Raw genomic sequence first — 26,028 nt, 5'->3', positions numbered from 1 at the left:
GACTGGGCATGCCTGCCAGAACCCTGGAGGTTAAAGCTCTCCCCCATTTACAGAGGCAATGCATCGTCTCCTTGAGCAAAGTATGTTCTCTCCAGTATTAATAGACTTACTGAGATGCGTCAAAAACCCCGGCAGAGACACTGAGCAGCACAGCCTGCCTGCCACAGAAAGATTTACTATCTCTCTGGCGTATCAGTGGAGAACAGGACAGTGTGTGTGCACGCACACAGACAAAGAAGGAGGAAGGTGAGTCCAACCCCCAGCAGCAGGGCCATCCTTCTGCTGCTGGATTTTTCCAGCCAAAGCATCTTACCGTCTCTCTGCTGCAATTTATGGAAATTGATTTCTGACGTGGGGCTTTTTCTGCTACAGCAGGGACCCACCGGGTGGAGGAGGCAGAACTGCAGTCAGGGCAGGAGAAGGGAGGGAGGAAAGGAGCTGGGCACAGGGGGAAAGCCAGAGAGAGAGAGAGAGAAGGGTGCGTAGGTACTACAGCGATGGGGCAGTTATAACTGAGACAGATGAGAGAAGGAGCAAGGGAGAGCAGAGATCCCGAGTGAGCCATAGGAGGGCAGACAAGCACAGAGAGGGAGCCCAGAGAGCGCTCTGCCATCCCAAGACAGACCTGCCCAGCTGGACTCTTAACCATGAGCACGAGGGAGACCTGTGCCCAGGAAGTGGGGCCAGAGGATGGGGAGGAAAAGCAGAGCAAAGACACTCAGGATCCGGACAGAAGGCCGCGTGAGGTGGAGCTGCAGGATAAAGCCATCCTGCAACAGAAGAGGCGACTGAAACAGGCAACCCAGTTTGTGCACAAGGATTCTGCTGACCTGCTGCCCCTGGATGGCTTAAAGAGGCTGGGCACCTCCAAGGATCTGGTAAGTCAAGTGGGACCCAGTTTGGAACAGGATGCTCCTCTCCTCCTAGTGATACCAGGGCATCCCCCTAATTTGGGAAAAGAATCACAGGTCCAGGCACAACAAACAGCCCATCAGAGTCATTATAGGGCTGGGGTGGGTGAAGGGAAGGGAGATGTCCCCCACTCTCTGCATCTTTCTCCCCAGTCATCCTCATGAGGTCTAACTCCCTCCATAGCCAGGAGAAAGTAGAAGGTAGGGGATTCCCCCTAGCTCTCAGATCCAGCTCCCAGTCCACAGTACAAGAATACATGTAACTTGTATGGGGATTCTGTGTATGTTTTACATGTCTGTTTACATGCTGGACTGATGTGAACCACTACATTGACTCCTGCATGATCTAATATGGAAGTGGTCCCTCTCATATTCTGCAGTAAACTGACCCACCAATCCCGAAACTTTGGGGTCTTGTGTTGAAAAACTTTTCACTTTTCTGTGCAGTTCCCCAGGTTTGGATTTGCTTTGGCACATTTCCCCAGGGGGTGAGGGGATGTGCCGCAGCAGTTTGGGTAGAAGCTGGAGACCAGGCATGATTTCCCCTGGGTATGTATAACAAGGACAGGGAATGATTTCCCCTGGGATTCCCCCCTGATTAAGTACATCTTCCCCCTCCCATTGCACTCTGTCAGTTTTCCCCACTACCCACTGTTCTTCATAGCGTACCACAAGTTGATCCAGGATTTGGGTTGAAATCCTGTTTCCCAGTGGAGCGCATGGCTTTGCTTCCAGCCCCTTTCCCCTGCAAGCTCCAGGTTGTTTTGCCAAACTGATAAGGGCTCCTGGAGTCACTGACCAGACCCAAAGAAATCAAGGGCTCTGAGGTGATCTGATTGCTAGTGAGGTGGGGCAGCCCCTTGGCCTGGCAAGTACGGGGCACTAGGTCAACTCTCTCTGCTGCGGGGTATTTTCCTGCTCTCTTTTTAGGCCTCACTGCTACTAGTGATAGTGCTGTCTTGCCTGGGAGCCGGGGCATTAGGGGGAATCCAGTTCCTAGGCATTCCAGGCTGCATGGAAATGAATCTCACAGGTTAATATGGATTTCTTTGTTGATTTCTGATTCTCTTGGGCTCAACCATCCCACCACATGCTGGCTGGGGATCAGCACCATGTCAGACTCAACTGCGTCTCTGCTTTGGGACCATCCCTCACCAGCTTCACACGCAGGCTGAGTCCGTTGCGCAGCTCTCCCTAGAGTGCACATTCAGACCACATCAGCCTCGGTGTCCACTCTGCTACCGGCTCTGGTATGGGAAACCCCTCCCTGCTCACAAAACGCGATCACCACCCATGTATGTAAGCAAGCCATCCCAGCCCTACAATTTGGTTACGAACACATGAAATTCCATTGCTGGGCATCAGCAGGCCTGGCTCTTTGAGCCCCCGGATTTGTGCTCTCCCAGCCCCGGCAAGTAGCTCACGGAGAGCCGGCTGCACAGGCAAGACGGGGACGGACCATCTCTGTCGCTGGGACGGAGGGAGTTACAGCTGTGAGTCGGTGACCCTTCAACAGGGGCATCTCCTGACAGCCCCAGCCCCCAGGGGAGCAGGCTAGAGGGACCATCACTGACTCTCCTTGAAACCTAGAGATCTCGGTCAGTATTTCAGGGAACTGCGCTGTAACAATCTTGGGGTTCATTAGATAATAAACCAAAGAATGAGAAAATAAAACTTTAACAACACACACCAAAGTGTGTCTCTACGGAACTGCTGCAGAGTCTTGGGTTCCCAAGACCCACCCTCCCCCTCCAGGGCACATCTCCAGATTCCCACACAACACAGTCCCTTATGAGGGAGTGTCTCCATATCACAATCTGTCATAAACATACCCCTACACGCACCTGTATTTCCTGTCCGTGGTCCACTCTAGGAGTGCCTAGCATATGCACCGACTTCCACCATTCCCAGTGGGTGCTCGACTCCACCCCTGCCCCCATTCCACCTCCTCCCCAAAGTCCGTACCCCCATTTCCACCCCCTTCCCCCAAGTCCCCGCCCCTACCCTGCCTCTTCTCCACCTCCTCCCCTGACCATGCTGCATCCCTGCTCCTCCCCCATCCCCCCTGGAAAGTCCTAAGCACCACCAAACAGCTGTTTGGCAGCAGCAAGTGCTGGGGAGGTAGGCGGAGGAGTGGGGACAGTGCACTCAGGCGAGGAGGTGGAGGAGGAGATGGGGTGTGGGGGGAGGGGAGCTTGGCTGCCAGTGGGTACAGAGCACCCACTAATTTTTCCTCATGGGCACTCCAGCCCTGGAGTGCCCACGGAGTTGGCGCCTATGGTGCCCAGTCAGGTCTCCGGCCTCCAGCCATCACCTGTCTCTGACAGGGACCCTTGTCCCACTCCCTTCTGTCTGTGGGTATTAAGGCTGCACAGCCCCCTGCCTTACATTGATATCCCCAGCAAACCAGTCTGCCTACAGGCCAGCCCCTGTGCTGTGCTTTCTCCCAGAGGGCTATGAACAGTGCAATGCCAGCCATTATGAGTTACCACCCAGTTCTCTCAGCAGACTACATTTTAAGGACAAAAGTATCACAGAGAAAACAAAGACAATAAAAGTTCCTATGCACTTATAACAAACATGCCAGGAATCGCCCATCTTCCTTATGGGACCCAACATCCCCTTCCAATCCTTCTGCAAGTGCTGGTTGCCCCTTTGGTCAGAGGGTCTTGTCCACTTGCTGAAGCAAAACCGAAGGGGCTATGTTCATTCAAGCTCAGCTTTTTACATCAAAAACCTTTTCTTTGAGTCTCTGGAAAACTCACTTTGAACCAGTACATGCCGACACCCTATGGAGTGGTGCTTCTCTGGAGCCATTTACAATCCTGGGGTAATCAGCCCAGCCCAGCCCACCCCACTGTTTTTAGTTCCTGGAGGAGCTGTGGCAACCCCCTCCCATGGAGCAGAACACAATCATTCAGAAAACAGTCATACATTTAATACAATGGTCCCCAAAGAGACTGCCTGGGGTTGCAATATCTGTCACACTCACCCCGCTGGGCAATGTACAAGCACTAACTCTCCATGTGATATAGGGGGATCAGCTGACAGCCTAAGCTCAGGGAGCAATATCTAGTTATCACCTACCCCACCTTTTTCTTTATTGTTCCTATATTTCTACAGCCTCTAGCTACTGAGGATGGGGAGAGTTCACTCTTGGCCTACTCAGGGCAGCTTCTTACCGAGTCAACAGGGGGTAGAAACTATAGGGAAACATGTCTCACCTTCCCCCTGCACCATCCATCAGACCATATCCAAGACATGATTTATTGTGGTAGCATCCAGAGGGAGATCATGCAGCACAATGCAGCATCGAATACACACATAGGAAGATACAGTCCCTGCTCTGAAGAACCTACAGCCTAAGGCAGTGGTTCTTAAACTTTTGTACTGGTGACCCCTTTCACATAGCAAGCCTCTGAGTATGACCCCCCTTATAAATTAAAACCACTTTTTTATATATTTAACACCATTAAAAATGCTGGAGGCAAAATGGGGTTTGGGGTGGAGGCGGAGGCTGACAGCTCTTGACCCCCCCATGTAATAACCTCCCGACCCCCAGTTTGAGAACCCCTGGCCTAATGTAGTTTCATGTTTAGGAATTTGTAGCACTGCCTAGCTATGGGACCCATTCTGACTGGTTGTGCATTGTAGAGTGGTTTGACTCCTTTTCATGGAGAGTTCATCAGACAAACGTAGGCCTTTTTTCTGCTTGAAAATTGTTCATGAACTGACCCTGATTGGTCACTTAAGTCACATGTTATTGTATCTGATCCACCATTGGCTGACTGAAATTTTTTAAACAGGTGAATAGTGAGTAAATTATGACAAACTTTCAGACATGAAGGTTGGGATTTGTGATAAAATCATGAAACTTTTAGGATTTGTGACCATTCTCACAAACAAAAGCAGTTGTATGACTAGTTGAACAACGAACACTATGACCCCACCAGTAACTGCCGTGGTGAACTCACCGTTTGTGTGAAAATATTTGTGAATCTCTTCCTGTACTAGTCAGCCAGCTCTAGGGCCTGATTCTCCACTGACTCTGGTTTTACACTGGTGTGACTGCACTAACTTCAGTAGAGGCACTCCTGATTTATACTGGGGCGAGAGGAAAAGCAGACCTTAGATCTTCTGGAGTGACATGAAACATACAGCAGCCCCGGGTACTTCGTGTGCCTGTGGGAAGATGTATTTTTGGCTGCAAATTATCACCCACTGTGAACTCTGTAGATCATGGTACCACAGGCAGGGAAATGATAATATAATACCTAGTTCATATATAGCTTTTTTAATCTCAAAGCGCTTTACAAAGGAGGTCAGCATCATTAGCCCCATTTTACAGATGAGGAAACCGAGGCACAGAGCTGTGACTTGCCCGAGGGCACACAGCCGGCCAATGGCCAAGCTGGGAATGGAGTCAGGCGACCTGGGTTCTGAGCCTGGGGGTCTATCCACATCTGTAACACCATAGCCCCATGTGTAACACCGACACTCTGGTCATCGTCGGGCGGGATTGAACCTGGGCCCTCTGGAGCTCAGTGCAGGAGCCTCTACTGCATGAGCCAAAAGCCATATGGCCCTTAGCGAAGGCTGTAGAGCAGACTCATTACTCTCTCTTTATAAGTGGTCTTGGTGCCACTAGATGGGACAGAACACCACACCCAGCAGGTGTGTGGGTTACACATGCACCTCTGTCTCATTCCTGATCTGCTTTCTGACTCTCTCCTGGATCATGGGAGGTGAATAAGTGCCATGGGGCAGATTCTCCCCTGCAGAGTTTGAGAGATCTTGATGTCACAGAGAAGTTCAGACTGGGGTGTTACTTTGCCAGCACCCCAAAATACTCCTCCCCACAGACACCTCAAGTACCAGGGATCAGTATATCCTAAATGAATCCAACAGTACCATAGAATCCATGCTTGAATAATAAGAGTATAGCAGTAGGAATATACTACTGACCACCTGACCAGGATGGTGATGGTGCTTGTGAAATGCTCAGGGAGATTAGAGAGGCGACAAAAACAGAAAACCCAGCAATAATGGGGGATTTCAGCTATCCACATATTGACTGGGTACATGTTACCTCAGGGGGGGATGCAGAGAGAAAATTTCTAGACGCCACTAATAACTGCTTCTTGGAGCAGCTAGTCCTGGAACAACAAGGGAAGAGGCAATTACTGATTTAGTCCTAACAGGTTCACAGGATCTGGTCCAAGAGGTGAATATAGCTGAACCACTCAGTAATAGCAACCATAATGTAATTAAATTTAATATCCTTGTAGGGGGCAAAATACCAAAGAAGCCCACCACAGGAGCATTTAACTTCAAAAAGTTAAATGAGGAAGCTAGTTAAACAGAAGCTAAAAGGAACAGTCAAAAGAGTGAAATGCCTGCAACCTGCATGGAAATGCTTTAAACACACCATAATAGGGACAAACTATATAAACCATCATGGCTAAGCAACAAAAAGAGGTGGTTAGAGACAAAAAGGCATCCTTTAAAAATTGGAAGTCAAATCCTACTAAGGAAAATAGAAAAACTCTGGCAAGTCAAGAATTATTAGGCAGGCCAAAAAGAATTAAGAGCAACTTGCAAGAGACACAAAAACAGCAAAAACTTTAAGTACACCAGAAGCAGGAAGCCTGCCAAACAATCAGTGGGGCCACTGTATGATAGAGGTGCTAAAGGAGCACTCAAGGAAGACAAGGCCATTGCAGGGAAGCTAAATGAATTCTTTGCATCAGTCTTCACTGGAGAGGATGAGAGCCAGACCTGAGCCATTCTTAAGTGACAAATCTGAGGAACTGTCCCAGATTGCGGTGCGAGTAGAGGAGGTTTTAGAACAAATTGATAAATTAAGCAGTAAAGGTCACCAGGACTAGATGATATTCATCCATGAGTTCTGAAGGAACTCAGATATGAAATTGCATGACTACAAACTGTGGTATGTAACCTATTGCTTAAATCAGCCTCTGTACCAGGAGGATTGCTAAATGTGACTGCGATTTTTTTTTAAAAGGCTCCAGAGGCGATCCCAACAATTACAGGCCGGAAAGCCTAACTTCAGTACCAGGCAAATTGTTTGAAACTATAGTAAAGAACAGAATCAGACACATAGATGAAACATGATATGTTGGGGAAGAGTCAACACAGCTTTTGTAAAGGGAACTAATGCATCACCAAGCTATTAGAATTCTTTGAAGGGGTCAACAAATATGTAGACATGGGTGATCCAGTGGATATAGTGTACTTTGATTTTCAGAAAGCCTTTGACAAGGTCCCTCACCAAAGGCTCTTGAGCAAAATAAGGAATAAGAGCATGGAATAAGAGGGAAGGTCCTACTCACAGATCCGGAACTGGTCAAAAGATAGGAAACAAAGGGTTGGAGTAAATGGTCCGTTTTCACAGTGGAGAGAAGTTAACAAGGTCCCCCAAGAGCCTATACTGAGACCAGTACTGCTCAATATATGCATAAATGATCTGGAAAAGGGGTAAACATTGAGCTGGCAAAGTCTGCAGATGATACAAAACTACTCAAGACAGGTAAGTCCAAAGTAGACTGCAAAGAATTACAAAGGGATCTCACACAACTGGGTGATTGGGCAAGAAAATGGAAGATGAAATTCAGTGTTGATAAATGTGAACTAATGCACATTGGAAAACATCATCCCAACTATACATATAAAATGATGGGGTCTAAATTAGCTGTTACCACTCAAGAAAGAGATCTTGGAGTCATTGTGGATAGTTCTCTGAAAACATCCACCCAATGTGTAAATAGTCACAAAACCGAACAGAATGTTAGGAACCATTAGGAAAGGGACAGATAAGACAGAAAATATATTGCCTCTATATAAATTCATGGTTCACTCACCTCTTGAATACTATGTGCAGTTCTGGTCAGCCCGTCTCAAAAAGGGTATATCAAAATTGAAAAAGAGTACAGAGAAAGGCAACAAAAACGATTAAGGGTGTGGAACAGTTTCCATCTGAGAGATTAGAGAGACTGGGACTGTTCAACTTGGAAAAAATGATTAAGGGGGGGATATGTTAGAGGTCTATAAAATTGTGAATGATGGTGGAGAAAGTGAATACGTGCCATAGGCGCTGATTCTAGGGGTGCTCCGAGGCTCAAGCACCCACGGGAAGAAAATAGTGGGTGCTCAGCACCCACCAGCCACAGCTGTTCGGCAGCTGGGGGAGGGCGGAGAGCAGTAAGCAGCGAGCGGGGGCCTTGGGCAAGAGGTTGGAGCAGGGGTGTGAAGAGGTGGAGCGAGGGTGGGGCCTCGCAGGTGGAGTGGGGGCAGGAAGTCGTCGAGCAGGGGTGGGGCCTCAGGGAGGAGGCAGAGCAGGGGCAGGAAGAGACAGATCGGGGGGGGGCGGGTCTCAGGGAAAGGGGTAGAGTGGGGATGGGGCCTCGGGGCAGAGTGGAGGTGGAGCACCCCAGGGGAAAAATAAAAGTCAGTGCCTATAGGAAGTGTTATTTACCCCTTCACATAACATATGAACCAGGGGTCACCCAATGAAATCAATAGGCAGCAGGTTTAAAAACAAACAAAAAGTACTTCTTTACACAATGCATTGTCAACTTGTGGAACTCATTGCCAGGGGTTGTAGTGACAGCCAAAAGTATAACAGGGTTCAAAAAAGAACGAGATAAGTTCCTGGAGGATAGGTCCATCAATGGCTTTTAGCCAAGATGGTCAGGGAAGCAACCCCACACTCTGGATGTCCCTAAACCTCTGGCTGCCGGAAGCTGGGGCTGGACGACAGGGGATGGATCCCTCAATAATTGCCCTGCTCTGTTCTCTATATGTGAAGTATCTGGCACCAGCCACTGTTGGAGCGCAGGATATTGGGTAGATGGACCATTGGTCTGACCCAGAATGGACATTATCTATGTTTCAGTATTACCGATCCCAAGCACTTAAAAATCAAGTCTGGCTTAAAAATCCTGAGATTTCTTTAAATAATAAAGGTTGGAATGTTTATCTCTGCCTTTACGGTACACTTCCTTCATGTTTTTCAGCTTCTCTCTGCAAACATGAGGGCTAGAAACTTATTTAAAACAGAGAAAAGAAAGCTGAGATTCTCAAGTAATCACATGACTCCAACAGCTGAAAAACAAGACGAGGAATAAAACTGAAACTTGGCCACGTGCAATTGTTTTACATCATAGCTGGGAATTCTGATTGCTAGCAAAGGTGTATTTGCTTGGCAGGGCAGTGCTGCTAGTCCCTACACTTGGGATTCTGGGAGCTTGGGCCCTGCCAGGGTAGGACTCTCAGTTCAGGAGGTGCAAGGGAAAATGGATGTGCTGTGGTTCACTGAACTAGTTTCAACTTCTGCTGGCTAAGGAGCAGCACTGACGGGTTCCACAGGGAACACTGCCCAGCCATCCCAGGAGCCATCCCTGGCTGGGCCTTCTTCCTCCCCTCACCTCCCAACTCACCATCTGTCCAGTTCATCTTCTCTCTCACGCTGCATTTCTTGTCCTGTCTCCTCTTCATTCCCAGCTCTCCTCAGCGATGCAGGAGACAGAGAAGATCATGTTCTCTGCGCTCAGAACAGATGCCCTTGCTGTCCCAAAGCTTAGCTCCGCATATCAGTGCTTGACCCTCTCCTGGCCTGAGTGACAGAGGTAGCAGCTGGAGAGGGCTTGCGCTTCCTGTGGGAAAGTTCCCTGTGAGGGAGAGAAAAGCCCGTTGGATGCCAGACTGTGCGAGAGTATAAGGGGAAGAGAGGATGGGAATATGGAGTCCCTTGCCCTTTTCCCATGGCCCCAGTCTTAGCTGGCAGCCTGACTGGTATTGGGTTATAATCTAAAGCCTCATTACACCGAGCTTGGAGTATTTAGAGAATAAAATGAAATAGCAGACCTCCCTTTTAGCTTGTAGACTGGGATGCAGGGTGTAATTACTTTCATTCTTTAACCTTAGATGGTGGTTTTTTTTTAAATCCCAAAGCACTTTACAAAGCTATTATCCTTCCCATTTTATGGGTAGGGAAACTGAGGCACAGGGGGGGTTGAATGTCTTGCCCCAGACCACTCAGTGCATTGTTGGCAGAGTCGAGACTATAGAGCAAGAGACCTGCTTTCATCACTGGGGAAGCTGCTAAATTAGAGCTACAGTGGGCTCCATTTAAGGTTTAATCTAAAGGCTCACGTAGCCTTATGGTCAAGATCAAATTGACAACTAATGGGATGCAGAGGGATATGTTCTCTGTAAGGATATTACAGTGTATCTTGCACTTGTAGGTAGATAGACTCAGTAGGCCTTTTCCCTCTCAGATATTCACACTGCATGGTGGTAAAAAAGCCCTCAGGCCTAAACATCCACAGTCAGAGAGTTGGATATTTCAGAGGAAGGTGGAAGCAGCTGGTCATTAGGGAGAGGCAGCCTGGCCAGATCCAGTAGCCCTTCTCTCTTCCTAGGCAGCTATGACTGAGATCTCCCTTACCAGGTCAGAATCATCAGATCCCAGGTGGAAGGGTTATAGTCTGCACCACATGGAAAGCAGGCAGAACCACAGATTAGCTGCCCTGATTACTGGATTTTACTCAGCCCTTACAGTCCCTACTTAGGGACAGAGTAAACACTAGATGAGGACTTCACCATCAGGCAGCTGCTGAGCTCCCTTTGGAAGCAGCAGTCACCCCCTCCTACCAAGGTATTCAATGTTGTCTGACAAGTAGCTCTTCCCCACCCCCTCCTCTGCCTAGGCAGAGTGGAAGAGGAGAAGTTGCTACTATCCTGCAGGGAAGGGGGATAAGGAGTACTTGGCCATTGATTTTGCTGCAGCTGCTCCCGTTAGGGAGCAAATATGGCCTTCCAGCAGCCCTCCTGCCATTACCCCTTGCAGGAGGTGAGACATCCTGCCACTGCTGGGAGGGAGAAGCATCTCTTTTGCCAGGCAGGCCTTAAAATACCCTAGAAACTCTGTTTATAGTAAGACTGTGGAGGAAGACACCCACCCAGAGCTGTAACTAGGCATTTTTAGCACCTAGGATGAGCAGACATGGTGGGTGGGTGTGGGGGGGCACAGTGTCACATAGCCCCCCTCGATGTTTTTGGTTGCACACACCCCAACCTTGACAGGCTGGGTGGCCCACTGAAGTGAGTGGGGGGATGCAGGTGGCACTCCCTCCCCAAACCCCATCTGGTATTGCTGCTCATCCCCCAGTGTTACTGCTCCCCCCCCCCAAACATTGCTCTGCACTCCCCCCCCCCCGGGAGCACACCCCACAGTTTGAAAATCTCAGTGGGGCAGTCACATACCCCCCCCCCAAAAATCTCTAAGTTATGCCCCCCCCTCAACAGTTACATATCAGTGGGAAGCAAGCAGGTACATTTCCCCCCACCTTTTTCTTCCAATCCCCACTTTTCCACCCTGCACTTTGTGCCCCAGTTACAGCCCTGCACCCACACATCACTCTGAGGCACGTATTGTATCCTACTGTGTCCTTTGTGCTGCCGCACCAGGCTATGTTGTGTGGGGGGGTCACTCTGTGGGAGGGATTTGGAAGAGTAGACTCACCCCTAGCACACCTGTTTTGGGTCTGACCTAGCAGGCTCTCCTTTTCTAGCACCCCTGCCAACAGCCCCTCTGGCCCTACAGTGGTCTTCCTTCCAGCCAAGTTATGCTTCATCCCGCCCCTCCCCCAGGGCGGGCAAAGAGTCCAATGAACTCAAATATCACTCTTCACCCCTACCCAGGGATGCTCTGCCAGACTCTTCATCCCTTCCTGGCCTCTACAGGCCTGTCCTCCCACCCACCTGCAGAGCAGTGCCTCCCAGCTCCAATTCAACAGCCTTTCTCCCCCTTGCCTCACAGTGTTACCACACCACCTTTTCCAGTGGAACAGTGGTGGATGGAGCCCAGGCCCTCCCTCTCCTCTGGGTTGCAGTCCAGGGACCCCATAGCAAGCAGCAAAGGTCTGCTGCCTCACACTCCTCCCTGGACTTCTTCCTTCAGACCCTTTCCCACAGCCCTGTCCTCTCCCTAGGCTTACTGTATACCTGCCTCTCTTCCAGCCCTTCCACCACACCATAGGCACAAGCTGACCAGCTCTTCCCTTCTCACCCTACAGGCCCCTTTGCCTTAGGGCTTCCTTCCTTTATGGGTACCACCCAGTTCTTCCCCCAGCTGGGCTTCATCTTCAGTTAGGCCTGGCCCACTCTCCAGGTGCAGCCAGGTACTCTAAGTGCTCTCTGTCTCCAGTTAACTCTTGCATTGCCTGTGTGGGTACCTGCCCCATCACAGAGTGTGATAGGGCTGGGTTCTGTGTGTCTACATGTGCATGTCTGGTAGGGTACGTGTGGAGGTAAGTGGGTGTGAGGCGTGTGAGACTGACTCACTGTGGGACTGGATATGTATTTGGAGATGGTGTGTCAGGAGGTCCTTCTCCTGTCATGACTGCACTGAGCTCTCCAGAGACAAGGCCATGCGGGGGAGGACATGGCAGAGACAACCAGTCAACTGCATTTAATTTTAAAGCAGGGGCTGCTGTCTGAGATGCACTTGAAGTAGACAAACCACGGGGAGATGCTACTGTGTGGAAGAGGCAATGGGGCTGGGATGGAGACTGAGCAGGACACTTCGGACACCCATGCCCTGTGTTGCCCCTGAGAGTATGTGGATCATCCAGGCCCAAAGAGCGTTTGCAGACTGCTTCCCTGGGCCAATAGAGCTGCTGGCAGTAGTGGTGATTTTCTGGCTCCTAGCCCAATACCTTGCTGAGAGTGTCCTTTTTCTTTGTGGTGGAGACAGCAGCCCCACAGTGTGGTACAACGGCGCCTCCTGGAGGGGAATCTGAACAAGCTGCGGGGGGAGAGCAGGGAATATACCACATGGGTTCAATCCCCACTGGTGAAGGACAAGGATGACAGGGCAGAAAAGAAAGAGAACGACAGAAGGAAAGAGACTGTGTCCCTGCTTGTACACTGCAAGGTAAGGACCTCTGCAAGTATACAGTGCCACTTTTATACACTCACTTATATTAGTGATAGAAAATACTCACTGGATCCCATCTGCTCCACTCCCAGGGAGCTAGTGCCAGAATGTTAACTACAGGCTGTTCTCTCGTGCTTTTTGTCCAGTCTCATTTCAAATGACCCAAGCAGGGGAGGTGCTACTTTTCTGTTCTCCCTCCCGTCCTGCCATTCCTCATCCCTTTTTCTGTGTCTGTCTCATAGCGATTGCCAAACTGGATCAGATCAGAGTCCATCCAGTCCAGGATCTCCTCTCTGACAGTGGCCAGATTTCTTTTTCTTTCTTTCTTTCTTTCTTTCTTTCTTATGCTCATCAGAACAGCTATGTGTTCCCTGCTTGAATTTGAATCTACTTTATTTTGGTTTCTCCCATGGAGCAGGGAGCTCACCTAGTGCTGCATTTTGACTGTATGTGAGCAATTAGTAAGGATTCAAAAGATTTCTTCATTCAGTTGAACCCACAAACTTTAAACAGCTCCACAGAGATGGTGTTACTTTAGCTTCTGTAGTGCCTTTCTTCTTAAATTGTTCCATATAAGAAGGTCATCCTGAAGAGAGCACCCCCAGGATCCCCTTGCAAGCTCTGAAGCAAGTCCAGAGGGTGTCCACGTATGTCTGAATCACCAGTATGTCAAATGCTGTGTGATTAAAGTTATTGGATAACACATTGGATAGATCCAGTTTTTGGTAAATTTTAGGTGACTAGATTATGAAAATACATTTTAAAGCTACATTTAAGTTTCAGGGGCTAGCTTTAAATCCCTTAGTATACTTGTATTCAAAGACAAGACTTTCAGTAAAATATATGTCTTTGCACTTCCAGTTAGCACACTCAGGTACCACAGTTGTATACAAATGTACACACCATCTTCTGGAAAGTTTAAACCCAAGTATCTCAGGCCCACGTAACTAATTATTTGTCTGTTTTGTTTTCAGACTCTTGCTGTTAGAAATACTCAGCCTTATCTACGCTGAGTTTTAGCCCCTGGAGTAGCTATGCTGCCATAACTGCAATAGAGCAAACTGGGACTTGCACTGGTGTAAAGTCATGGCTTGAGTTGTTGGACTATATATGGGTAACTAAACTGCTTGCTCAAGCCCCAAGGTAGTCAAGGCCTCAATTTGGTGAATAAAGGGGTTTGATTATTTTAACATCAGGGAGTCAATGTATTTCCATAAATGGAGAATGAGAGTGGAATTTTTTTGGTCTTATGCTGGACAGGTGTCGGGAAGGGAAATCCAGCCATAGCAACACGTAATGGAGTCTTTTACCAACCCTGGCGTCAGACCCTGCCGTTGCCTCAGTTTCCCTTTTTGGGCTTCCCAAGAGCTGCACCCAGGCTCTCATGCAAGTTAAATAACACCCTTTCTTGGGCTCTGGATTATTAAACCAGCATCACAGGTCAAACATCACTTTGGTTTAAATGGAGTCTGTCCCAGCTCCACAGTTTCTTCAGACACTTGTTGGGCTCAACAGTGCTTTCCCAAAACCCTATCCCTAATCCTGGGCATGGGCACCACTTCCTTGCAGGTCTCCTTTTCCCTCTCAACTCCCTTGTATCTGCCTTAAAGCCCAACACCTGGGGGGAGGCATCTGCTAAGGCAAAGATGAGGCTGAGCCCTTTAAGGGCCAGCCCATCCTGTGAAGGGCAGTCTGAATTTCCATGAAAACCCCAGAGAATGTGTAACCCCTTCACATCAGTGATTCTGAAGCGCTGAAGACTGTTGTAGTCAGGCCTGTTTTGTTCTGCTTAGTGGTAGTCAAAGTATTATTCACAGAGCTTTCTGGTGTTCCCACCTTAAGACAGGAACTCCTCTAGAGGAAATGTACACATTTCCTTTGGTCCTGCAACTTTTCTAACTCACTTCAGGGATAAAAACACGTGCACGGAAACAGTTGTTGTAGCTTTCGAGGGAGTCACCGGAAGGCTGCAGGTTCTGTGTAAGTAGTTAGGTCCGGGAGAAATATTTATTGCCAGCTGTGATTAGGGTGACCAGACAGCAAATGTGAAAAAATGGGACAGGGGGTGGAGGGTAATAGGAGCCTATATAAGAAAAAGACCCCAAAATTGGGACTGTCTCTATAAAATCGGGACATCTGGTCACCCTAGCTGTGATGTTGTTCTTAAGAGAGACTGAGCACATCCCCAGGAAAGCCTGTTATCTGTGCCAGAATCTGTCTGTGTGAAACTCATTCCTCCGCTCAGAGCTGCTCTTTGTAGGTTAGAGCCAAGCAAGCAAACAGAATATTATGTGGGGTGACGTGTGTCCCCATAATGTCACTTGGCTGCAGTACTTGGCATATACTTCGAAATAAAGCTGACTGCAGATAGTCAATGGTAATTATTATGTGAGGATCCTCAGTCTACCATTATTTTCACTCTAAGGCAACTATACAGTTGAATTGCTTTTAGGGCCTTGGTTGGTTCCCGAGATCACAGACAGTGTCCAATAAACATAGTTTCTGCTGCAGAGTCATTGTGGCGTCTGTTTATTTGATTTATGCGAGTTCTTCAGACAGTTCAATAGCAAAGTGCCCCTTTTTCATCACACGGTTTGCCAGCTGCAGTTTTTGCAAGGCATTTTGGAAAGTCAGTCACGTGACTGACATCTGCACACCAAAAGCAAGACGTTATTTTTGTACCGGGGCTTGTGTATTGTTCATTTGGAAACAGACACTGAAGGAGCCCACAGTGTGAGGCTGTTTTTCCTCTGTGCTGAGCTTGGGCTGCAGCCACAAGACAGAGCTCAGTTGATGGAAGCAGCTGGCTGGCTTTGAAACTGACATGATTTCTGCAAAAATAGCTGTTTGTAAATGATTGATTCTTAAAAAGTCCTTCCCCTCCTTTCTTTCCTGGAAATTTGGTTAATAAACACTGAATAAATAATAATGGCATCTGATAGCTGCAGATTTAAAGTTTTATAGTAATTCTGAATAGGGTTGCCAACTTTGTAATTGCAGAAAACCGAACACCCTTGCCCCGCCCAGTGCCCTGAGGCCCCACCCCCACTCACTCCATCCCCCCCTCCTTCCATCGCTCGCTCTCCTCCACCCTCACTCACTCATTTTACCAGGCTTGGGCAAGGGGGTGGGGTGTGGGAGAGGGTAAGGGCTCCGGCTGGGGGTGCAGGCTGCGGGGTGGAGCTGGGGCTGAGGGGTTTGGGGTGCAGGAGGGGTCTCCGGGCTGGGGCTGAGGGGTTCAGATTGCAGGAGGGGGTGAGGGCTCTGGCTGGGGGTGCAAGCTCTGGGGTGGGGCTGGATGAGGGGTTTGGGGTCCAGGAGGGGGCTCCGGGCTGGGGCAGGGGGCTGGGGTGCGGGAGGGGGTGCGGACTCTGGGAGGGAGTGGGTGTGGGAGGGGGCTCAGGGCTGGGGCAGGGGATTGGAGTGCGGGCTCCAGGCGGCACTTATCTCAGGTGGCTCCCAGAAACGGTTGGCATGCTCCTCCAGCTCCTGGGTGGAGGGGCCAGGGGGCTTTGTGCATTGCTTCCACCGGCAGGCACCGCCCTCGCAGCTCCCATTGTCTGTGGTTCCCAGTTGATGGGAGCTGCGGAGCCGGCGCTCGGGGTGGGGCAGCCTGTGGAGCCCCCATGGCCATCCGTTAGCCTAGGAGCCGTAGGGACATGCCAGCTGCTTCCCGGGAGCTACATGGAGGGAGGTAGGGAGCCTGCCAGCCTGCGTCAACCGGACTTTTAATGGCCCACTCAACAGTGCTGACTGGAGCTGCCAGGGTCTGTTTTCAACCGGGTGTTCTGAATGACTATGAGGAAGGCCTGAAACCCGGGTCTGCTCGTAGTCCTCATCTGCTCTTTCACCCAGACTGTGTTATCATTAGGGGTTCCTCTAGGGCAGGAATTATTCTCTGGCTTATAATGAGTTCACGAGACAGTTAGGAAACAGTCCAGTCCTTCAAAACATCACTGATCTGGTGGATATTAGTGAATAGTTAACTTTCTAAGAAACTGCCTTTCCACCACGCTCTAAAACAAAGTCCATCACGTGTGTAATGGCAAAAGCTCACCCCTTCCTGGAGTTTGGTTTTATTAATAAAGCAATTAATCATAACATTACACAAAGTGCAGCTCAAGCCTCCTTCTAAGGCTTGGCTGCTCCTAGGGTTCCTCTTTCAGGATGGCTCAGCCCACACCCTAGATCCTCTGTTCCTAGAAAGCCACTCCCATTTCCCTTTTATCTGGATGGAGCAATGAGCTACCTGCCTCAGTTAGTCAGCAGGACCTATTTAACCCTTTCCCAGCAGCATCAACACCTATTAATGGGATGGAATGTTTCAGCCAAATGCTGCCAGCCCATTGCAATCTTCACAGTCATTGGTCTCTATTGTAGTATACATGACACATCATAAAGATAGCACTGTGCACCCTACTAGCCAGTCAGGAGGCAGGATTCAGCACCTCCCCTGTGCTACAGTTTGGTATAATATATGTGAAGGCAGATGCCTTTAGAACACACCCTTTCACTTCATGCTTTATCCCATTTCTTTCCCTAACATAACGTCCCCCCGGTCCTGGGGTGTGTGTGTCAGTGTTTCATGAACACCCCATTCAGTGAGCATTCTGTGGCCGAGACAGCTTTTCAGCGTTCTAAAGGAAAAAAGAGAGAAATTTGGATGCGGTTGGGTCAGAACTTGGCCTTCTGGGTACAGTCCAGTTCTGTGAGCATTCACAGCAGGGACAGATGGTTGGCTCTTCCCATTTCAGTAAAAACAACGAGGAGTCCTTGTGGCACCTGTTCTCTTTCCAGCTGCCTTAAGTTTAGGGCACTAGTTTTTGCCATAGGCAGATGCTGCCACGACCCGAGGGGGGCCATGGGAGAGGGAATGAGCACACTGGAGAGTGGGCTCCTCTACCGAGCACATTCTGGTGCTTAACCTCAGTGGGTTGGAAGGTCTGGGACCTGTATGAAGTAATTGGCAGCAGTAGCTTCCAGGGAAGCAGCCCTGTCAGCCTCAGGAGGGCTTTTAGCTTCCTTCTGTGAGGCTTTAACATCCTACTCCATGTGCCCATGTCCATTGTGTACAAAGAGGCAGGAGGTGAGCATGAATGGAGTACAGCTGAGTAGGTTTGTGCTCTGAATAGGCAGCAGCTTGGCTGGGTCTCTCAGTCCTTTCATGCATGAAATTCATCACAAGAAGAGAACAGGCCTGGCTGCTCAGCAGCATGAGATAGGGCTGCTCATTTGCCAGGGAGCTGGAATGGGACGGATACTTCTGTGCTAGCGTGTACTGGTTGATAGACTCAGTGCTTTGGGCCTCTTCTGGGGCTGGTTTCTCTGCCTTGTTTTACATTCCAGGCATGTTGCTGCTGGGCTTGGAATATAGAGGTTCATGTTCTCCATTCAGCACCTTCCAAACCCATTCCCTCGCAGGACACCCATGTTTTCCTGACTAGCATCCAAATGACTGCTTAGCACAACGGGAGGGATGCACCGTTTGGTAGGGTAAGCATCATGCTGGGAGTCAGGATTCCCTGAGATCTATCTTGGCACTGACACCCTCTATGACCTGGGTCCAGTCACTTAAATTGTCTGCCTCACCGGGGCATTGTGAGAAATAGTTCATATTTATGAAGTGCTGAGTGTTATGATTAATTAGCTAATGTTTGTAAATCATTCTGAAGGTGAAAAGTGCTATGTAAGGACTGCGTGTGTTTATTATTGAAACTGGGGATTATAGTGGAGAATGTGCCAGATTTAAGCCTTTGTAACTGTGAAACTCCCTGGACTGATTTACTTCAAACATACCTGGATGTTTAGAAGTGGAGCTACTCATTGAGATAGGCTGGAGGTTTCCAGTTTCAGTAGTTCTGGTCTTCTCTGTGCACACATTGTTTTGAGTCCATCACTAATACTTTTAAGTCTCGGACTGCTGTTTATTTTATGACCCCATTTTAGGTGCTTGTATTTTTCCTTCACAGCCTCACTATTTTCTCCTCTCTCTCTCTCTCTCACAACTCACTGGCCGTTTGTTTTCAAAATGAAATCTCATATTAGAGTTAGCCCTCCGGGAGGATTAGTTTCTATAACAAGCTTGGAAAGAGTTGGTTTAGAAATCGGGAGGCACCTTAAAGATTAACAGATTTATTTGGGCATAAGCTTTCATGGGTAAAAAACCCACTTCTTATAAGATTTATAATAAATCTGTTAGTCTTTAAGGGGCCACCAGACTCCTCGTTGTTTTTGTGGATACAGACTAACACGGCTACCCCTCTGATCTTTAGAAATCGAGAAATTATGAACTCCCCCTTTCATTAACCCTTTTCTCTCCATTAGCTCCCTTGGCATAGAGCAGTAGATCTCTACCAGTGTTGTACTCAGGGTTAGACTGGGCAATCCTGCACTGGAGGTAGTATAGAACTGTCCCCACCCTAAGGGGAGCTCTGGGAGGATTGCTGTTGCCTCCAGCTGGCCCACAGCACTAGCTCACACAGTGAAATGAAGAAAATTAACACACAGGCAAAATATATGGGAAATTTTCATGACAGCAAGATGTGTTGGTCTATAGAAGAGTCTTCCTAAGGGAAAGGGGGGAAATTTCATCACTTGGCTCATTTAAAATGAGTCCTGGACAAGGCCTTGGAGAGTAGGCTCTTGAAACAGGCCTGCACTGGCTGGGGGCAAGATGGATGGACTGGATGGAGCTCATATGACTTTTCCTTCACCATGTTCTGCGATTCTGTCCCGTTTTTCTCTGATCATGTTTCCTATTGATTCCAGTGTCAATCCACACAACTCCTGGCAACCCTGGGTTTTACAATCCCCTCCCAAGTACTGAGAACTGCTACTGCCGCAACGTTAGAAAGCAATGCTACCATGGGCTGTGGGGAGGAGTGAGCAGGAGGCAAATGGTGATTGCTCCCCTGTGCTCCCTGGCTCAGTGCGAAGGAGAGAGGAAGTACAGCAGGGAAGGAGTCTGTCCCCTTCTAATTCCTGAATGCTGCAGTGGTTCCAGGGCAGGGTAGTCCGTGACCCTCTTCCAGTACTCACAGGAACTGGAGCTGGAGGGAAGAGAGAGAATTCACTCCAGGGGGATAGCAAACAAGAGTACAGTTTGTGGCAAGAGAATGCAAGACAATGTGGCAGGGGCTCAGTGGGTAGGCAGAAGGGAGAGTGAAACAAGGGATGATGCTATAGTGAGATGGAAGCAGACCCATCATCCTTCCCTAAAGATGCCAGAAGGGAAGGGGGTGGCAGGTTACTGGGCTTCACGTAAGAAGACAAATAGAGGAAGATGCTGGTGGAGTGGGGTTCACAGAGTCTTGCTGGGGCCTCCATGGGTTCCCAGGAGCACCCCAACTTGTGGATGCTTATCTGAACCCCAAACCTTCTGATGTTCTTTTGTCACTAGTTTTTAGGGATTTTCACACTATTGCCAGGGGTTTTTGTAAGGTTTGTGTCAGTTTAAGCCTGTATTAATTAACCTGCCTTTATGTTTCTTCTAGTGCCAAGGTCAGGTATTGAGAGCTGCTGTTAACACTGGCTGCCAGCAAAACCTCATTTCCATGAGCTGTCTGAAACGGCTGGGGTAAGAGCCTGGTGCAGAAGAGATGGGGAGTGGCATAGAAAACAAGGAATTGGGCATTAAAACCTGTGCTCACTCTGAATCTGAAATTACCACTTGCAGTTCATACCCTAACTCCCATTCACATCGGGAACCCCTGCATTCACACCCAACTGCTTAGAGTGTGGGGAGCCCAGGACTCGAATAGCAAGGGGGCTGCAGGGCAGGACTTAGGGGCATTGGCAGAGGGGTAACAATTTGGCTGTGGATACTGCATATCCCAAGATGCCAAGCTGATGCTTTGCACCTGCTCAGTGGAACCCAGCCCCATAGTGCCTGTGGGTTACCCCTGGAGAATCTGGCTCCTGACATCCCCATTATATGAGTGAGATCCCCTCTCTTGCAGGCCAGTTCCAAAGAGACTGTGAAGTGCCCGTAACTAGTTGGAGCTCCCATTGTTCTTCCCCTCATGCTCATTTCAGGCAGTAACATCCCTTGTGTCTCACAGGCTGGAGGAAGTGTCCGATGCTGGCAATGGGGATCTCTCCCTTCCTGTCCCTAGTGTCGTTGGCCAGGTGGAGTGTGTGGAGGTGCAGCTTGGCCAGGAGACAGTGGCGTGCTCAGCGCTGGTCGTGGGTGAGCACAGCAGAGCTTCCTCCCGCTTTCCAGATCTCTTCTTCCTTCCTTGCTGAGCACACCTAAATGGGTCACCTAGGAGCAGGGTTGGGGGGAAGGTCACATGACCCACGGGGCTGGGCCAAGGCACAGTCCCGTGTACAATGCAGAGACTTTGATCTTGCTGTATCCCCCTCCACAAGGAGACTCTGGCAAATGGGGGCACTGGCTGAAGGGCAGTGGAGATGATGTGCTGTCAGGCCGCAGCCCCATTGTGGGCCATTTCGCTTTGTCTCCTAAAAGTGCTCAGATTGATTAGTTTGTCCTGCTCCGTGTACAATTCCCAGGGGGCAGGGGGGACTGAAAGAGAGCATGTGTGTTACTGCCCCCAACTGGATGGAATGAGTCTAGCCAGCTGAAACCTGGAGATCCATTCCTTCTAGGGACCATGGATGTCTCTGTATCATTGTCCCCAGCTGCAGAAATGTATTGTAGAGGAGTCTGGGAGCCCCCGCCAGTGTCCAGAGGCAGGATCTTGTTGGGAGGAGCTGTAGGGAATGAAGCCCATTTAATAGGCATTGGAGGGGTGGCAGGGAGGCTGCATTTTTTCCAGGTATGTGAATCTCTGCATACAACAAAAATAACAGATCGATTCTTCTTTCCGTCCCTTCTCCCCCATTTTATTTGTCTTCTCATCCATCCCTGATTTCTCCCGTTGCCTCTCTCTGTCCTCTTCTCCTCAGCCCGCTGATTTACTCCCAGTCCCCTTCCTGTTCATGCTCCTCTGTTGTCTCTTGCCCGCCTCACTATACCCCTGCCACACCCATTCTTCCCTCTTTTCTGGTTTCTCTCCCTCTCCTGACCCCAGCTCACTTTATTCTCGTCCCCTTCTCCTCTCTAGTTCTCCTCACCCTTGGTTCTGTCTCCTCTCCGTGTGGGAGAGTCGGACTGCTCCTCTGGCCTCTCTGATGGCTGGTTGTCTGTAGGAGCACAGGCAGTTAGAGTAGCACTTAACCCCTGCAGGCTGCAGCTGTGGAAAGGACAGCGTTTAGGCATCTGGGAAGATGAAGTGGCCACACTCTGCTGTGCCTAGCATGCTGACCCCATACGTGCCAGAGTTTCGATAACTTATAGCAAGTTCCAGCCATGGGTACAAGGCAGTCACTCAGGTGCTGCATAAGGGAGACAGTCAGAAAACACCTGTGCCTGAGCCTGACCCACTTCCTCTCCGTTTCCCCAGATGATGACATGGTGGAGTTCTGTCTCGGCCTCCAGACTCTGCTGTCTCTCAAGGTAAGGAATGGGTTCCCTCTCCTTGCATCTGAACGTAATGTAGGTGTGGTGGCACGTCTCGACGAGACCCCAAGCTGGGGCTGCAGGAAGCATGCGATGCTGAGGGCCAAACCCGCCTCCTGATCTCTGACTACAGCACGCTCTTAGCTGGTATGAGTCTCATGAGAATTGAACCCCTTTCCAGTCATTTGGAAACCTTATTGGATGAGGCAGTGGCTAGAGGCCTGTGCAGCCCCATTGGGAGACCTACAGTATCTCCCACTCCTGATGTGTCTTTCCAGGGAGCAGGGGAAACACTCTGCTCACGGAAATGGGGAGAAGAGATTTCATCTCTCAGAAGTAACCCCTTCCTCAGAGTGTCTTTGCTGGATCTTGAAGAGCCCCTCCAGTCTCCATCATGCAGGAGGATGGGCCTGTCCATGCACGGAGTGCATAGACTTGGAATTGTTCTGTGGAGGGGGGCTCAGCTGGGAAATCTCTCTCAGGGGTTTTGTCTCCCCCCAGAGTAGGGACCAGAACCCAGGAACAAAGAGCATCTATGCCAGCCGTTCCCTTCCAGTGGGTGCTGATCACTAAATGACCCAGAAACACAGTCTGCAATTTAGATCCTGGCACAGCTTGAAGAGAAAGCCCCCTGTCTCGCTTTGCTGGCGAGCTCTCTTCAGCAAGGAACCATTAAACACCTACATACACAGCCCCCCTTATTGAAAACATCAGAGAAATGCTCCGTAGGAGAAGGATTGCTTTCTGGGGCTGGGAGAGCCCCTGTCCTGCAGGCAGAACAGGGAGAACTACCGAAGGAGAGGCCAGGGTGGGGGCAAGCAGAAAGAAACCCAAATGATAACCATGCTAAGAAGGCCTGCGAAGGCCTTGTAAATTGGCAAGGAGGAGGCAGCAAAGATGGAGGAGGCAGGTAAATGGGGGTGACCATTCCATTGGGGGGAAAAGATGGGGCTGGGAAGAGGCAGGAATGGGAGCGTAGAAAGGCGAGTGGGAAAGTGGAGGAAGGAAGCAGGGAGCAATGGGGGAAGGGAAATCAATGGGGAAGGGCACTGAGTGTCACTCAATGAGTGGGCTGATGTTAGGCTGAGAGCTGAATGACTCCGTGAACTGGAGGGAGGGGAAGAGACAGAACCAGGTGCACAGGGTGGGGTAGGTGGAGGTAAAACAGTCAGTGTACCCCGGTGGCCATGTGGAGGGATGGGAGAGGAACCCAGTGGCAGAGCAGAGGGAATGAAGGCAGGGGGCTGGGAGCGGAGGGTGATTTGGAAGCTAGGCGGCCAGGTTGGAGTTGGATTCAAAACCAATGGAAGGTGATGGAGGAGGGCATGATGCCCTTGGCCCCCCTAAGAAGGGCCATGTATGCAATGTGCGAATAAGGCGGCTGTGCTGAACAAGGTGAGAGACAACCACCTGAGCAGGGCCTTGCTGGGGAGCGGGAGGGAGCGACAGCGAGGGATGGGAAGGAACAATGGAGGTATATTCAGAAGAAGAGGTGCAGGTGTGTTAGGGGGATGGAAGGAAGAGAAGGCCGAGGGTAGGGAGCTTCTTTAGGAAGAGCAGCTGTGAATTTGATGGGAGGGTGCTGTCCAAAATCTGGCTTGGCGAGAGGGAGGGAAGAGGGGGGTGCTGATTACTAGATGCGCTCCAGCTTCTCCATGGTAATAGACACCATACAGCCCACGTACCCTGCTGATGCCTTGTGACTGATACGTACTATGGGTAACCTGCTCTTGTCTGCCCCCATTAGTGCTGCATCGACTTGGAGGAAGGAGTCCTGAGGCTGAAAGCCCTGAGTGAAGAGCTGCCTTTCTTACATGCCTCTGATGAGCATGGGCAGTGATGGGCCGGCTCCCCAGGGAGGAGACTCTGGCTTACCAGGGAAACCAGCAGCTGGGGCTGACACACCTGGACCTTGCTGAGTCCTGCGCTGAGGCGTCCATGGGGGAGTGAGGAGGTAAACGGGAGCCAGGTGCTGTCCCGCTGTTGTTGATGCAAGCTGGCCTCTTGTATGGAGAGTTCTTCCTCCCTGCAATGGACCCTCCTGCTTGTCCCCATGTGCTGAGTGGATATTTGTTCTCATTTCTCTCTGTGTCCCCGTTCTCTCGCTGGTTTCTGCTTCTGCCCTTTTAGTGACTTCTTTTTACACTGCCATGTATTGATAACATAGGTAGTGTCACTGCGAGCAGTCTCCAGGGGTTCCGCCTGCAGAGAGATGATGGCTTCTTCTAAAGCCTCTGAAGATTGTTTTAAAAGTTTCCCTTCCCTTTTGGCCGCAGATCTCCCCGGATAGGAGGGGCCTCTCTTTCCCCTGTTGAATGGGAAGGGCCCTGTGGCCAATCCTCCCTGTCCTCTGGAGAGCTGGATTTCATTACCCTGCACTGGCTCCGAGCAAATTGGAAGGATTTTACTGGAAGCAGCTTAAATTGCAGTCACTGCATTTTGAGAGTTTTCATTCAAAGCAGGAAGACTTCTAGGAAATGCTGAGCTGAAACGCTCTGGCAGCGTTTGAGCATACATAGGCGCCAGGCCTGGCCAGGCCAGCCTTAGCTACTAGACTCCGTATTGTATGAGCTCAAGTGCTAGTTTCTCCCCGTTAACTGTAGTAACTGGGCTGACACCCCCACCAGCCATGAGCTCCAGTCACCAGATTTACACACCCATCGACTCTGCTTCTTCACTCTGAGCTCCAGGGATTCAACTTAGATACCACATGAACTCCAGGCCTACACCTGCCATCAACTCTCCTCCTCCAGCCTGGACCCTGGCGATTTGACACAGAGACACCATCAACTTCAACCACTGGACTTCCACACCCCATTGACTCTACATCTCCTGCATGAAAGCAAAGAACCTGACTCATTCCCAGTATCAGCTCAGGTCACAGAGTTACGAACTCATCTGGGATAGACAGGACCTTTGGTGGGTCACTTAGTCATTTCTTCTCCATACATGTGGGCCTGATTTCATTACCCTAAAAACATCGCTGATAGATGAGTATGTAGTCTCAAGGGACAGACACACCGCCACCATTCTGGGCAGCTCACACCATTCCCAAATGGATGTATTGGTTAATTTTTGTTTCTAATCTTTAACTAAAATTTTCTGTTCTACAATTTGTGCCCAGTTACATCTTGTCTCCTCAGCGACTAATGAGAATAATTGATGCCAGCCCTCTTCATAACATCCCTTCATCCACTTGAAGATGGTTCTGACGTCCCCTCTCTGCCATCTTTTCCCTGGACCTAATTGGGTCTCTTTGTGGGTCTCACTTGTCAAACATTTTATTATTTCTCCTGTGCTCATTTGAGCGCTCCAATTTATTTATCTGTCTTTTTTTTGGTAAAAGGGTTGCCCTAAACTGGATGCAGGACTCTGAGGCTTAACCAGTGCTAAGAAGAGTGGAATAATTACCCTGCTAATTTTACATATAATACTCCTGTCAATGCGACTCAGAATGGCTTGTGCTCCTCTTAATGGCAGTGTTGTACTGTTGACTCTTATTCAGTTCATCACCCATTATATCCTGCTCTCTTTTTTCTGTGGCATGGCTGCCTAGTTCATTGTTTTACAATTGTGCATCTGATGATTCCTTCCTATGTGAAGCACTTTACATGTCTTTCCTGAGTAATACCAATGATTTAAAGGCCTTGTCTCATATGTGTCATGATTGTCCTGTATTATGATCCTATCCC

The 26,028-nt window shown here is 49.6% G+C and overlaps 2 protein-coding genes across 2 annotated transcripts in view; one reads left to right on the top strand and one right to left on the bottom strand.

Annotated features, from left to right (window-relative positions):
* Nucleotides 1-221: 221 nt before the first annotated feature.
* Nucleotides 222-25,724, top strand: NRIP2 (nuclear receptor interacting protein 2). Its single transcript, XM_074935572.1, has 6 exons — nucleotides 222-878; nucleotides 12,691-12,870; nucleotides 20,367-20,449; nucleotides 20,934-21,061; nucleotides 22,281-22,333; nucleotides 24,084-25,724. The coding sequence occupies exons 1-6, from the start codon at nucleotides 648-650 to the stop codon at nucleotides 24,174-24,176; spliced, it is 768 nt and encodes a 255-aa protein (XP_074791673.1). The 5' UTR covers nucleotides 222-647; the 3' UTR covers nucleotides 24,177-25,724.
* The window catches only part of ITFG2 (integrin alpha FG-GAP repeat containing 2), a 37,480-nt gene continuing 31,038 nt past the window's right edge, over nucleotides 19,587-26,028 (bottom strand). The window contains exon 13 of the mRNA XM_074935518.1: nucleotides 19,587-19,922. Within this exon, the coding sequence (XP_074791619.1) occupies nucleotides 19,720-19,922 (203 nt within the window). The 3' untranslated portion in view covers nucleotides 19,587-19,719. The remainder of the gene's footprint in view (nucleotides 19,923-26,028) is intronic.

This window comes from Natator depressus, chromosome 1, assembly GCF_965152275.1.
Source record: "Natator depressus isolate rNatDep1 chromosome 1, rNatDep2.hap1, whole genome shotgun sequence".
In the NCBI taxonomy this organism is placed as follows: Eukaryota; Metazoa; Chordata; order Testudines; family Cheloniidae; genus Natator; species Natator depressus.
This window is presented reverse-complemented; position numbering and strand designations above follow the sequence as displayed.